At 40.4% G+C, this 14,313-nt stretch overlaps 1 protein-coding gene across 2 annotated transcripts in view; it reads left to right on the top strand.

Annotated features, from left to right (window-relative positions):
• Positions 1-14,313, top strand: part of EPS8L1 (EPS8 signaling adaptor L1) — a 349,361-nt gene that overhangs the window by 79,165 nt on the left and 255,883 nt on the right. For both annotated transcript variants that reach the window (XM_073602314.1, XM_073602315.1), the window contains 2 exons: positions 5,647-5,691; positions 8,617-8,657. In XM_073602314.1, coding sequence (XP_073458415.1) covers positions 5,675-5,691; positions 8,617-8,657 — 58 coding nt within the window. In that variant the 5' untranslated portion in view covers positions 5,647-5,674. The remainder of the gene's footprint in view (positions 1-5,646; positions 5,692-8,616; positions 8,658-14,313) is intronic.

Genomic DNA, 14,313 nt, shown 5'->3' with positions numbered 1-14,313 from the left:
CCTTGTTTTCACTTGTTAATTTAACAAATATTCTTTTTGTTGTGTTAGCTGCTCATTTAGAGTAAGCGCAAGATATACCATTTTTGTGTTTGTTTTGAAGCTATGCCACATTCTATGCATGCAAAGAGATGTTTGCATGCAAAGTCAATGTTACCACTATATAAGATTACTTATCTCAATCGAAATTGCCCTGGCAAGTTCGATAAAATATGGTTGGGATGGATAGATGCTTGGGGGACAGATATCTTGGATGATGCTCAGGGCATTGATGTTGAAGCTGTACCACAATAATAAATCACTGTTTTGCTCTCCTGTATGCTATTGACTAAATTATAGTATGTAACCTACACATTCACATGAGGTCCCTCTGCCTCACCCCCTCCCCCCTTCCTCCCCCCCCCTCTTGACCTCCTTGGGTAATTATGCTAGAATATGTAACTGCTGAACCAATATCCACTATAATACAAGAGTTTTGCTCCCATCTCTTCTATGGATATCAATAACACCTTTTTTTTATGTGTCAATCTATACAATAATGCTAATGTGACTGATTGTGTATATGCATCGCTTGTACTGTAAAGATCTGAACATTTTTCTTGTTAAAAAAAAAACAACAACAATATGCCCAACAACACCTTGACATGCCCCATTGGCTTTTTTGTGGCATTGGCACAGTAAAGGCTTCCTTCTGGCAGCTCAACCCTGCATCTCTTTTTTGTATTGTTGAATTGTGCTCCTTAACTGCTTGCCGACCAGCCGCCACAGAATGGCACAGCTGGGCGAAACGAAGTTGCCTTACGTCGCTTCACCTTTTGGCCACTAGGGGCGAGAGCGCATCGCCACAGCGGGTGCCCGGAGCCAATGCGAGTGCCCGGCGGGCTCAATGACAGCCGGGTACCCGCAATCGCTCGTAACAGAGCGAGAACCGGGATCTGTGTGTGTAAACACACAAATCCCAGGTTCTTTCAGGGAAGTAGAGACAGATTGTGTGTTCATACTAAGTATGAACACCGATCTCTCCTCCTACACAGTCCCACCCCCCCTACAGTTAGAACACACACTAGGAAACACAGTTAACCCCTTGATCGCCCCCTAGTGTTAACCCCTTCCCTGCCAGTGACATTTATACAGTAATCAGTGCATTTCTATAACTTGTCCGCCGCAATATCGCAGTCCCGATATAAATCGCAGATCACCGCCATTACTAGTAAATAAATAAATAAATAAATAAATAAAAAATGCCTTAAATCTATTCCCTATTTTGTAGACGCTATAACTTTTGTGCAAACCAATCAATATACGCTTATTGCGATTTTTATTACCAAAAACATGTAGAAGAATACATATCGGCCTAAACTGAGGAAAAAATTTGCTTTTTTAAAAAAAATTGGGGATATTTATTATATTAAAAAGTACAAAATATTTTTATAAAAAATATTTATAGCGCAAAAAATAAAAACCGCAGAGATGATCAAATACCACCAAAAGAAAGCTCTATTTGTGGGAAAAAAAAGGACGTCAAATTTGTTTGGGTACAATGTCGCACAACCGCGCAATTGTCAGTTAAATCGACGCAGTATCGCAAAAAATGGCCTGGTCATTGAGCAGCCAAATCTTCCGGGGCTGAAGTGGTTAAAAACAACCACACAGCCTTTTTGGACAGCAGCCTGTATTTCTCCTGAGGTTACCTGTGGGTTTTTCTTTGTATCCTGGACAATTCTTCTGCCAGTTGTGGCTGCATTCTTTCTTGGTCTACCTGATCTTGGCTTGGTATCAAAAGAGCCCCAAATTTTCCACTTCTTAACCGGTTCCCAACCAGCTCATGCAGATATACTGCGGCACAATGGCTCTCCTGGTCGAAATCTTGTATGGTTACGTCCTTTCCCTTAGTGGCCGCTAGGGGGGGCACGCGCGCACCGCTGCACAGCGGGGGACCCGATGCGTTTGGCCAGTGGCCACTATCGCCAGCATGGGGATTTGTGTGTGTAAACACACAAATCTCTGTGCTGCCAGGGCAGAGGAGACATGTCGTTTGTTCCTACTAAGTAGGAACAGCGATATGTCTCCTCACCTAGTAAATCACATCCCCATACAGTTAGAACACGCTGAGGGAACACACATTTAACCCCTTGACCGCCCCTTAGTGTTAACCCCTTCCCTGCCAGTGACATTTACAGTGCCTTGCAAAAGTATTCACCCCCCTTGAGTTTTTACCTATTTTGTTACATTACAGCCTTTAGTTCAATGTTTTTTTAATCTGAATTATATGTGATGGATCAGAACACAATAGTCTAAGTTGGTGAAGTAAAATTAGAAAAATATATACATAAAACTATTTTTCAGAAATAAAAAACTGATAATTGGCATGTGCATATGTATTCACCCCCTTTGCTACGAAGCCCATAAAAAGCTCTGGTGCAACCAATTACCTTCAGACATCACATAATTAGTGAAATGATGTCCACCTGTGTGCAATCTAAGTGTCAAATGATCTGTCATTACATATACACATCTTTTTGAAAGGCCCCAGAGGCTGCAACACCTAAGCAAGAGGCACCACTAACCAAACACTGCCATGAAGACCAAGGAACTCTCCAAACAAGTAAGGGACAATGTTGTTGAGAAGTACAAGTCAGGGTTAGGTTATAAAAAAAATATCCAAATCTTTGATGATCCCTAGGAGCACCATCAAATCTCTCATAACCAAATGGAAAGAACATGGCACAACAGCAAACCTGCCAAGAGACGGCCGCACACCAAAACTCACAGACCGGGCAAGGAGGGCATTAATCAGAGAGGCAGCACAGAGACCTAAGGTAACCCTGGAGGAGCGTTCCACAGCAGAGACTGGAGTATCTGTACATAGGACAACAATAAGCCGTATGCTCCAAAGAGTTGGGCTTTATGCAGAGTGGCCAGAAGAAAGCCATTACTTTCAGCAAAAACACAAAATGGCACGTTTTTGAGTTTGCAAAAAGGCATGTGGGAGACTCCCAAAATGTATGGAGGAAGGTGCTCTGGTCTGATGAGACTAAAATTGAACTTTTTGGCCATCAAAGAAAACGCTATGTCTGGCGCAAACCCAACACATCACATCACCCAAAGAACACCAAATGCAAACCATCCAACTTGAAGGAGCTGGAGCAATTTTGCAAGGGGAATGGGCAAGAATCCCAGTGGTAAGATGTGGCAAGCTCATAGAGCTTGCCACATTCTACCACTAGAGCAAAAGGTGGCTCTGCAAAGTATTGACTTTATGGGGGTGAACAGTTATGCAAATTAACTTCTTCTGTTATTTTATCCTATTTGTTGTTTGCTTCACAATAAAAAAAAAAAACATCTTCAAAGTTGTGGGCATGTTCTGTAAATTAAATGAAAATCAAACAATCCATGTTAATTCCAGGTTGTGAGGCAACAAAACAGGAAAAATGCCAAGGGGGGGGGGGGGGGGGGGTGAATACTTTTGCAAGGCATTGTACACAGTAATCAGTGCATTTTTATAGCACTGGTCGCTGTATAAATGTCAATGGTCTCAAAAATGTGTCAAAATTGTCCAATCTGTCTGCCGAAATGTCACAATACCACTAAAAATCACAGATCACCACCATTACTAGTAAGAAAAATAAAAATAAATAAAAATGCCATAAATCTTTCCCATAGTTTGTAGACGCTATAGCTTTTGCACAAACCAATCAACATACGCTAATTTCGATTATAGTAAAAACCACAGAGGTGATCAAATACCACCAAAAGAAAGCTCTATTTGTGGGGTAAAAGGACGCAAATTTCATTTGGGTACAGCATTGCATGGTCGCGCAATTGCCAGTTAAAGCGATGCAGTGTCAAATTGTAAAAAGTGCTCTGGTCAGGAAGGGGGTAAAATCTTCTGGGGCTGAAGTAGTTAATAAGGGATTAAACAGTGCTGACTGGCATATTCAAGGCTTTGGGTATCTTTTTATATCCTTTTCCATCTCTATAAATTTCCATTACTTTGTTACGCAGGTCTTTTGACTGTTCTTTTCTACCTCCTCATGGCTCAGTGTCTAGCCTGCTTAGTGCATCCATGTGAGGGCTAACAAACTCATTGACTATACACAGACACTAATTGTGATTTAAAAAGCCACAAATGTGAGAAATGAACCTTTAATTGTCATTTTAACCTGTGTGCCACCTTCTGTGTCTGTACCAAGGCAAAACATTCCAGGGTATGTAAACTTTTTATCAAGGCCATTTAGGTGATTTCTATTATCATGATGATTAAAAAAGGATCCAAAAAACTATGTGATAATAAATGGCTTCATGTGATCATTATCCTTAAATAAAAGACAGTTTTTCGGCATGATCAGTCATATTCTCAATATTTTCAATATCTACTGAGGAAGCCCAATCAGAGGGCAACTCGTGTATAGAGGGGAGGAGCCGAGCCCGTGACATCACGCAGCCACCGTGAGTGTATACCAGTGGTGAGCGAGCGGACGAATCTATCCATGTTCATTCTGTTTTAAAGTATTTATCCTGTAAGTGTGCCCTAATTTGGGGCTGTTTTAATAAACATTAGTTAGCGGAGAGCACTATGGAGTCTGATTTTGTGATTACATATTAACAACGGAACTGTAAGGAGCGGAGCTGAGCTGCAGGCCGGGAGTGAAGGAATGAGAATTTTCTTCATCCGTTTGGAGTTTTCAGCATGGGTACACAGCTGAGAGAGAGTAGCAGGATCAGCTGATTTGGCGTGGAAGATAGAAATCGTGGAGGAGCAAAGGAAAGACCATTATATGAGTTTTTTTAACTCATCTGTGAGGTGATCAGGCAATTTGGCTGGTGATGGGGTGCACACATAATAGATCCCAGTAAGGACGGATGAGCACAGTGGTGGATGTTTATACATATTGATATGTATGAACTGACCTCATATCAACATTTTTTATATGGACTGGTTGCATATTTATGGTTGTAGCATTCACTAAAATATGAAAGTATTGTGTAGGGTGTTTAATTTAGATTTTTTAAGAGATTTGTTGAATAATGCTACAATTCACTGGTTGCACAGCGCTGCACTATAAAGATAGCAATTTGGTATTTTGGTGTGGTGAATCACTGAGAGTATTTAGCAGCTGCGGTGATTTATAACTGTTTTATGCACATTGCACTTTAGGAAGTTATTCAGGCGCTTATTGTCACTATACACTTTATATTTTTAATATTAATGCCAAAATTTCACAATTTCTGCCAGGGTATGCAAACTTTTAAACTCAACTGTATATATGTTCTACAAGCACTCTTTATAAATTTGCAAACCTACAAGTCAAACCGGTGCCCTATAACTTACTGCATTAAATAGTAGTTAGGGGAAAACTGGAACCGCTAATAGCTTTTACTCAGTCCAGTTTCCAGTGAAGATTTCCACTTCCTGCTGCACAGAAAAGTATGGTATATCTCTGGGAACAACAGCGAACAAAAATCTCCCCAAAGGTTCACAGACAGCAAAAACATTGCTTACCCTATCCAAAGCACAAGCAATACACTTTGACAGCACCCATATGTTAAAAGCACAAGTGAATAATAGTTCCCCTCCAACTTCTAAAAAAAAAAAAAAAGGCATCAGGCTGTAATATACAAATCACCTCTTTTTTTTATACTCCACAGGAAGAAGAGAAGTAGGAAGACAGTCAAGATGAGTGGATCACCACGGTATGTAGCATGAGCACTATATGATAAACCAGCCCTTTTTTAAGCTTTTACTTTTTTACCCTGGAGAAGCCCTAAAATAATTGTTGTGTATCAGGGAACCCCTGCTAAAAAAAAAAATTAAATCTACAGTTCATAGTACATTTGCATGAGTACATTGTAGATTTTATATTAAACAAAAGAATAAAGAATATTGAACACCTAGAGTATTTGACATTTGAGGTGAATCATTTAACACCTTCCTGCTTTATATGGTTTAATAGTTTTCAGTAATACTCATGAAATTAAAATAAAACAAATGGTTCCTGGCCAGAAAAAAAAAAACTGTAAAAATTGTAGTGTGCCCTTACATTGATGTTCAGTGAAGAAATTCCACCTTACTTCAGTGGACAGTGGAGAAGTGTCCCTTTATATTGGTAGCCAATAGAAAAGGACCATTTACATTAGTATTCTTCACATTAGTGGTCAGTGGAAAAATACCCACGTACTTTAGTGGTCAGTGGATGAGGTGATCTTTACATTTATAGGCAGAAACAGAAGGGCCCCTTTACATTGGGTGAGAGAAGGGCTGCCTTAGAGTGGTGATAAGTAAGGAGCAAATTTGTCTTCTTATAATCTAAAGTACTCACGCTACAATTCAAATAGTAATAATAGCACAAGTGTGCAACCTCTGAAGAAGTCACGTGTCTATATGAGATAATGTGTAAGGGTGGAACCAATGACGTCATCACATTGAAAGTGAGCACCATGCTGAGTAGGGCTGTTCACAATCTCTAGAGTTCTTAAGAGCATGTATACATGTTTTTACCATATGCACCAGATTAGTGCACAGGTACAAGTGAGTGTAATTTTATTGTTTTTAATAAAGGAAAAGGTTTTTTTTTTTTTCTAACCGAGCCTTCCTTTTTAGTATTTACAGATACTCGTTACTAGACCCCTTGCTTTTATTTTCTCTGGTTATATCTAATTTGATGGCAGCGCCCCGTTTGCTGTATTGTGATCCAGGAGGTCTCGGAAAATCAGTCCATCGCTGCATGTGCCTTAAAAGTCTTGTAAAGTCTTGTTTAAAAAAAAAAAATAACAAACATGTTATACGTACCTCTTCTGTGCAGTTGGTTTTGCAAAAAGCAGCCCAGATCCTCCTCTTCTCGGGTTCCTCTTCGCTGCTCCTGTCCCCTCCCTCCTGTCACATGCCCCCACAGCAAGTAACTTGCTATGGGGCACCCAAACAAAGTCACAGCTCTGTGTGTCTATTCAGACATGGATCCCGGCCCCGCCCCCTCTCTCCCCTGATTGGCTAACTGACTTTGATTGACAACAGCATGAACCAATGGTGCCGCTGCTGTGTCTCAGCCAATCAGGAGGAGAGTCCCGGACGGCTAGGAAATTATCGATGCTCCCAGCTGAAACCACTGCCTGTGGAAGAGAATTCCACATTCTAACCACTCTTACATAAAGAACCATCTAGGCAGTTTAAGGTTAAAACGCTTTTCTTCTAGTTTTAGTGAATGGCCTCGTGTCTTATTAAATTCCCTTTCGCTGAAAAGTTTTATCCCTATTGTGGGGTCACCAGTACGGTATTTGTACATTGAAATCATATCCCCTCTCAAGTGTCTCTTCTCCAGAGAGAACAAGTTTAGTGCTGGTAACCTATCCTCAACGGTTACATAGTAGGTGAGGTTAAAAAAAGTCCAACCTATGTGTGTGATTGTATGTCAGTATTACATTGTATATCCCTGTATGTTGTGGTCGTTCAGGTGCTTATCTAATAGTTTTTTGAAATAAGACATTCGTGGACATCGCTGGAAAGAGATGGGTCTCAGGTAAGTAATTAGGGGTGCTGGGGAGGCTGCTACACACAGAATGTTTTTTATCTTAATGCATAGAATGCTTTAAGATAAAAAACCTTCTGCCTTTACAACTCCTTTAATCCTTCCCAACTTTCCCCAGGGACACCTCCCATCGAGTATACAAGTAACTATGTCCACATTGTTCTTAAAGTGTTACTAAAACCACAACAGCAAAATCAGTCTGTATTGTTAGTAAAGTATGCTTGTTATACTCACTGTGAAACCTAAGGGGTTAAACCTTTGCATTGTCTAAAAAGGCTGTTTGATACTGCCTCCTCTGATCCTCTCCTTCTTCCACTGTCTCCAATATATCTCCTGATATTTAGCTAGGGGACAAGCTGCACATGCTCAGTTTAGTATGCATTACTGGAGAGTTTTTAGCCAATTAGCACTGTCCAGACAGAGGGTCAGGGGTCCTGCAGCCTGAAAACCTCCTACAAGCTTTAACCAGACATTAATAAAAGTCATAAGACTGCTGATAAGAAAATGTATTTAGCAGTTTATATTTACTAAAATAACTGGGAGACAAGATATAGTGATTGCAAGGTCCTGGGTTTAGAAACACTTTAGGGTTACACTGTTTTTCCAATTTTCTTGCTTTTGTCCCCATACGATGCCTTCAGACTATGTTATGTTTCTGTTTCTCATAATTTGTCTGTAGGACACACATGTGCTCTTTTATATTGATATTCAGTATTCTGTAGTTGCTAGTATTGTGTCTGTCGACTTTACGCACTATAACTGCTCATTTTAAATAAATAAATTAACAAAAGATATCTACAGATGGTCAGTTGTATAGGCAAGAGGCAACAATTGATTTCATACATCTCGATTACATGTTACATTTTCTTCAAAGGTGCTGAGCATCGTCTAATAGACAAGGCGTGGTTCTGCTCACTCCGAAAGGAAATTAAATATGCAAAGATTTCATTAAAAAATGTTACTTGATTTATGATAATTGACTTAATCATTGCAACATATGTTTTATAGACTATGGTAATAATTGGCAAGTAGTTTGTGCTGTTTTGCATACTATATTTTTCTTTTCTTTACTTGTTTATTCTTGTCGTTATTTCAGCATGAATGGAATATCAAAACCCAATGCCAAATCCATATATGGTAAGTCTGATAGACATTTGGAAAAATGAGAGCTCAATTTACTATGCCTGGAAACAGTAGAGTGAACATAGTAATTAAAAAAACTGTTATCCACACGTTAGCTTCTAGGCATGTAGCAGTCCAGTAATTGAAGTGATACCAAACCCAAAACCAAAACTGTAATATATTACCACATCATTAGATGCGGTGGTTGCATTCGTTTGTTTTAGGCTTTTTTCCCTCTGTTTTTACCTGATGATCAGGCCAGTAACAACCAACCTGTATTAGAGTGCCCCACTCTGAAATGAGGAGCACAGGGGTACATTTGGACAGCAGCATTGTGAGTTTGGTGGAACGGGAGTGTTAAATGTACTAGCAGATTTAGATACCCTAACAAATTGAACCCAAACTCCAGAAAACACTGCAGTTATACAAGCAGTTACATAAATTAAAGCTGATCATTAAACTCATACATTTGCAAGAGAGCTTTTTCTGTTGAAAAACAACAGACTTCACACTACACACAGTGGGAACTTTTTGTTTTTGCTTGCGATTTTGTTTATGCAATTCTCAAACTTGCTTCGCTCATAGGGCAGCCCATTCACTTGAATGGGCTGCCCTATGCTCGATTGTTGCACTAAAGAAGCTCAGGGACCACATGAGGAAGAGGAAGATCATGCATTGAACCGACACAAAATATGCAGTTCTTAAAAAACAACAAAGCACATAAAATGATGGAGACAGATACCCAAAAAATGTTTCACAGCGCAATGTTTTTCAGTAAGCAGGGCAGTATCCGGCTGTTCTGAAGAGGAGATTTTTTTACCACAAGCAATCACCTATAGGCTACTTTCACATTGGGGTCATGGCCGTGGTAGCACTAAAGCGCTGCTCCTTTTAGCAGCGCTTTAGTGCTGTTTAAGTGGCACTTTTCTGCTGCTAGTGGGGCGCTTTTAACCCACGCTAGCGGCCGAAGAAGGGGTTAAAACCGCCCGTGTTGCAGAATTTTCAAAGCGCTTTTCAGGTGCTTCGGAAACGCTGCCCATTCATTTCAATGTGCAGGGCGTTTTGGGTGAGCTGTATCGCTCCCTAACCGCCCCTGAGATGCTACTTGCATGACTTTTTCTAACGTCCTGCAAGCGCACCACTCCAGTGTGAAAGCACTCGGGCTTTCACATTCGTGCGGCATGGGAGGCAGTTTTCAGGCGCTATTTCTAGCGCTAAAAGGCCTGAAAGCTGCCTCAGTGTGAAAGGAGCCTTAGGTAATGAGATAGACACCATTACACATAACTAATGTATTTGGTGCTGTATCCCAAAAAACTAACAAAAAAAAAAAACCCTAAACTTTAGCTTTTAAAACCTCAAATGAATTATGTTCGTAGTAAACACTGAACAATCAATGTTCACCGCCAACATACTTCATTAGATGTCTTAATGGAGGTTTAAACATATAGGTTTCATCTAACTTTTTCAGGTGGTATTCACTGCCTAAGGAATCATACTAAGTCAAATTTTTTTTTGCTTTTGTTTATTTATGGTCATTTTGGGATATGGTATGATTGGAAATTTGTTCCACAGGACCCCTTATCTGTTTAATTCAAATTGTGTAGCTCTAGATATCTAGCTTTTATGTTTCTTTAACACTGATGAAGGTAGATATTAGAGCTCCCAAACACATTGGCTTTTGTTGATTATTGTGTGGTGAAAAATAATATTCTTACTGGACTAAATCAAGCTTTGTGGCACTCCCATTCTCCTTGTGATCTACTGACCTACTCGAGGGGCCTTATCTGTGATACCCTGATGACAGAGAGCTGCTTTTTGATCTTGACTCCTAATTCTCTATCCACTCTGGGGTATAGTGCTTCACCAACATATCCCTTCTTCATATGTGTAGAAAATTCACTTAAAAAAAAAATAGTTCTTATGCTTCTTACTATTGAGTAGGTTGGGGTACGCTGAAGCCATGAATTTGCAACAAAAACTTTGCAAGTTCGCTGTCAGAAAGAGGGCTCACGTCAGCCGTGTTGTCCGTGTGTGTTAAAGCTGTTGGTGAACGCTGACAAGTCTGTGTAAGAAGAGAGACTGTTTATTTTTATTTAGGCATTGGTACATGTCCCCTATGGCAGTGCCCGGTTTCCCTTGCCTTTTGTTTTACAATAGCTTTATTGGTATCTTGCAAATGTCCAGAATTATAAAACAAGATTCACCCCCTTAGATTTCAGTAGGATAGCTAAGAAGTTTGCAAACTTGGAGCACAAAACTGTTTTTGAACTAAACCCAGGCAACTTCACTCATTCCTACTTACCACTATATCAGGTTCTGGCTGCAGATATTTCTGGCTAGTCAATGTACAGTCTTTTGGTAGATCCACTAATTGGCTAATTAGGCAGAGCCTAACATAGACATACTGGGTTTTATTTACTAAAACTGGTGAGTGCAAAATCAGGCTCACTTCTGCTTAGAACCCAATCAGCTTCTAACCTCAGCTTGTTCAATTAAGCTTTGGTAAATAAAAGCTGATTGGTTTCTATGCAGAAGTGAGCTAGATTTTGCACTCTCCAGTTTTAGTAAATAAACCCCAAGGTGACTGAATTACCCAATACAGCTGTCCGGAAACCTCAGGCTGAAAATTTGCACTTTTTTTTACAAGTCATGAAGATGCATACTATGATAATACAAACATGCAAGTGTTTGGAATGAATGCTTTTCAGAACAGCTCTGAAATGGTCTGTCCACCATCCTGTGACTACAGGTACCTTTACACCGATGACAATGTCCTCACTTATTTAGATGTTAATGACCATGTGAGCTAAGAATTATCTCTTGATTAGAGGATCCTCTACAGGTTAAACCAGCCTGTCAGGTAATACCTTGTGTAATTAAAATAAACAGTGTGCTTATTTATGGAAAGTGGCAACACCTGCCATTGTCATCATTATACGTTGTTATTAGAAATTTAAAGATAATGAAATAGTAAAAAAAATTGATTTGAGGATACAGTCCCTGTACCTATAATTACTGTTGGATTGTTTAATTGGCTCAGTACACCTGTTGTTGACTTCATATGATCAGTGCATTTTTGTGCTTTTATTATGTGGGTAATCTGTCCAGGCTATTTACAGCTTAGTGCATTTGTGCAATTCTTTACTGAATAGTCACATCATTTCACTCTGTGGCTATGTTATAGTGCCATGTTTTTGCAGTTCGTACTTACATCTGAGGAACTGGTAGAGACTATGATATTTTCATGGTGTACTGCGAGGGAGCTGCATTTTGTGTGATTCTTCTTTTGAAAAGGGCACCATTCAGGGTCATTTAAGGCTCGCCATTTCCTTAATATCTTACAGGACAACTTTATGGGTCAGTTGGTGAATGCACCCACAAGAGTTAATGCAGACCTGATCGGGGATGTGGAAATATGGGGCGACTTAGCGATTAACAGCGATCACTGATTAATTACATTCAGTATAAATCATAGAAATAAGAAGCAGAAGGGTAATGCAAGTACACTGATTTTCAAAATAGCCAACTTCAGTAAACTGCGCTCTATGTACATAATATTAAATGGAATACATTTCTAGGAACACTGAGGGAAAATGGGAGTGCTTTAGAGTGTGTATTAAATAAAGGTTTTGGCCATAAATTTAAAAGAGCTAAGCTTAAACCTAGGTGGCTAAACTCTAATGCAGTGGCGGCCTCTTATGCAGGGCGCACGGGCACTGCCCCCCATCCATGCGTCTGGCCCCCTAATCTACATGTGGGGCGCCAGACACATGGATTTCAATGGGTTTTTTTTTTAAGCACATGATTAGAGCCTGAGGCTCTAATTGGCTAATGTCTTCCTGTTTCTCCTCCCGGCCAATCAGGAATTGGCTCCTGAGACCCCATTGGTCAGGAGTTCTTAGACCCTATTAGCTGGGAGTCCGAAAAACCCTATTGGCCGGGAGGAGAAGACGGAGGCCGAGACACGGAGGAGACAGAGGGGGAAGCCACTGCCGATGGATTCAACCATGGGGGAGAGCCGCTCTCCTCCTCCTTGCTCTGCCCGGCTCCATTTGTTCTCTGCCAGATGCAGGCATACCTATGTGTTAAGAAATGTTCTGCACAGGGTAAGTGAGCCGGCGACCGGGGGGGTATGGGTATGGTGCGTGGTGGTGGGCTGGAGCACCAGCCGCCACTACTCTAACGTATAAATGCATATAAAAGCAATAAAAAGGGTTTTTAAAAAATATAAAGCTGAGGGGTCATTGTCAGCATTCCAACACTGCAAGGAATGCAATAGGAAGGGTAAAAGCTCAATCAGGGCTGCTAAAATAGACCACAAAAGGCACATAGTGGAGTTGAGTAAAAATAAATCCCAAGAAATGTTTTAGATATATTAACACTAATAAAGTGAGGCCAGAGCCTAATGGCCCCATAAGAGATGATGAAAGATATTTGGTTACAAAAGACAAGGAGAAAGCAATGGTTTTAAATGCATTCTTCTCCTCAGTTTTCACAATGGAAAAGGGGGGATGTACTAACCAAGACTGTAATGTTAATAACGTATCACAGAATGTACCCTTGTGGCTAACAGAAGCCAGTGTCTGAAATAGACTTGAAAACTTAACATAAATAAATCGTAAGGACCAGATGGCTTACCTGTATGTTGCGGCTTCTTCCGGGTCTGGGGCACATGTAAATAAAATAAAGGGGTGGGCAACTACATGGCAAATGAGGTTTAATTGGATGAAGAGAAGATTCTGGACAGCTGCACTCAAAATCAAATGCCTTTATTAAAAAAAGGAGGTGATAATCCAAAAAGTACAGGCCACAACAGATCACAGGAGCAAATGCGTTTCACACTTTCAAAAGTGCTTATTCCTGGCTTGTACTTTTTGGATTATCACCTCCTTTTTAAAGGCATTTGATTTTGAGTGAGGCTGTCCAGAATCTTCTCTTCATCCAATTACCTATGCTTAGCCAGCACCTGCTGTTCCTACTCTGAGGAGAGCTACATTTCCAGACACCATTCCTAGAGCGGCATCTCTCTCCCCCTTGCTCCTGGACTTTGCAAATGAGGTTTAATGTTGAAAAATGTAAAGTAATGCATTTGTGTGCTAATAACACAAATGCAAGTTACTCACTAGGGGGAGAGAACCGCTGGGGAAGTCCAGGATGGAAAAAAGATCTGGGGGTCCTAGTAGATGACATTCTCAGCAACGGCATGCAATGACAAGCTCCTGCAAGCAAAGCCAGCAGAATACAAGCATGCATCAAAAAGGGGATTTACTCCAGAAATAAAATGATAATTCTGCCACTCTACAAGACTCTGCTCTGGCCGCACCTTAAGTATGCCGTCCAGTCCTGGGCACCAGTCCTCAAGAAGGATGTGCTGGACCTGGAGAAAGTCCATAGAGCAAAAATCTAATAAAGAGACTAGAGGACCGTATTCTCTCTAAAGAAGATACGCTTGAGAGAAGATATAATAGCTATATACAAATACCTTACTGGGGACCTTCGCATAGGGAAAAAACATTTTAGTGGGAGGGAGTTTAAAAAGACACAAGGACATTCATTCAAACTGGAAGAGAAGTGGTTTAACCTTAAACTACGTAGAGGGCTCTTTACTGTCAGAGCAGTAAGGATGTGGAATTCCCTTCCACAAGCAGTGATATCAGCAGGGGGCATCAAT

Source organism: Aquarana catesbeiana, linkage group LG10, assembly GCF_042186555.1.
Source record: "Aquarana catesbeiana isolate 2022-GZ linkage group LG10, ASM4218655v1, whole genome shotgun sequence".
Taxonomy (NCBI): domain Eukaryota; kingdom Metazoa; phylum Chordata; class Amphibia; order Anura; family Ranidae; genus Aquarana; species Aquarana catesbeiana.
Note: the sequence above shows the minus strand (reverse complement) of the source record. Positions and strands in the feature narration are given on the sequence as shown.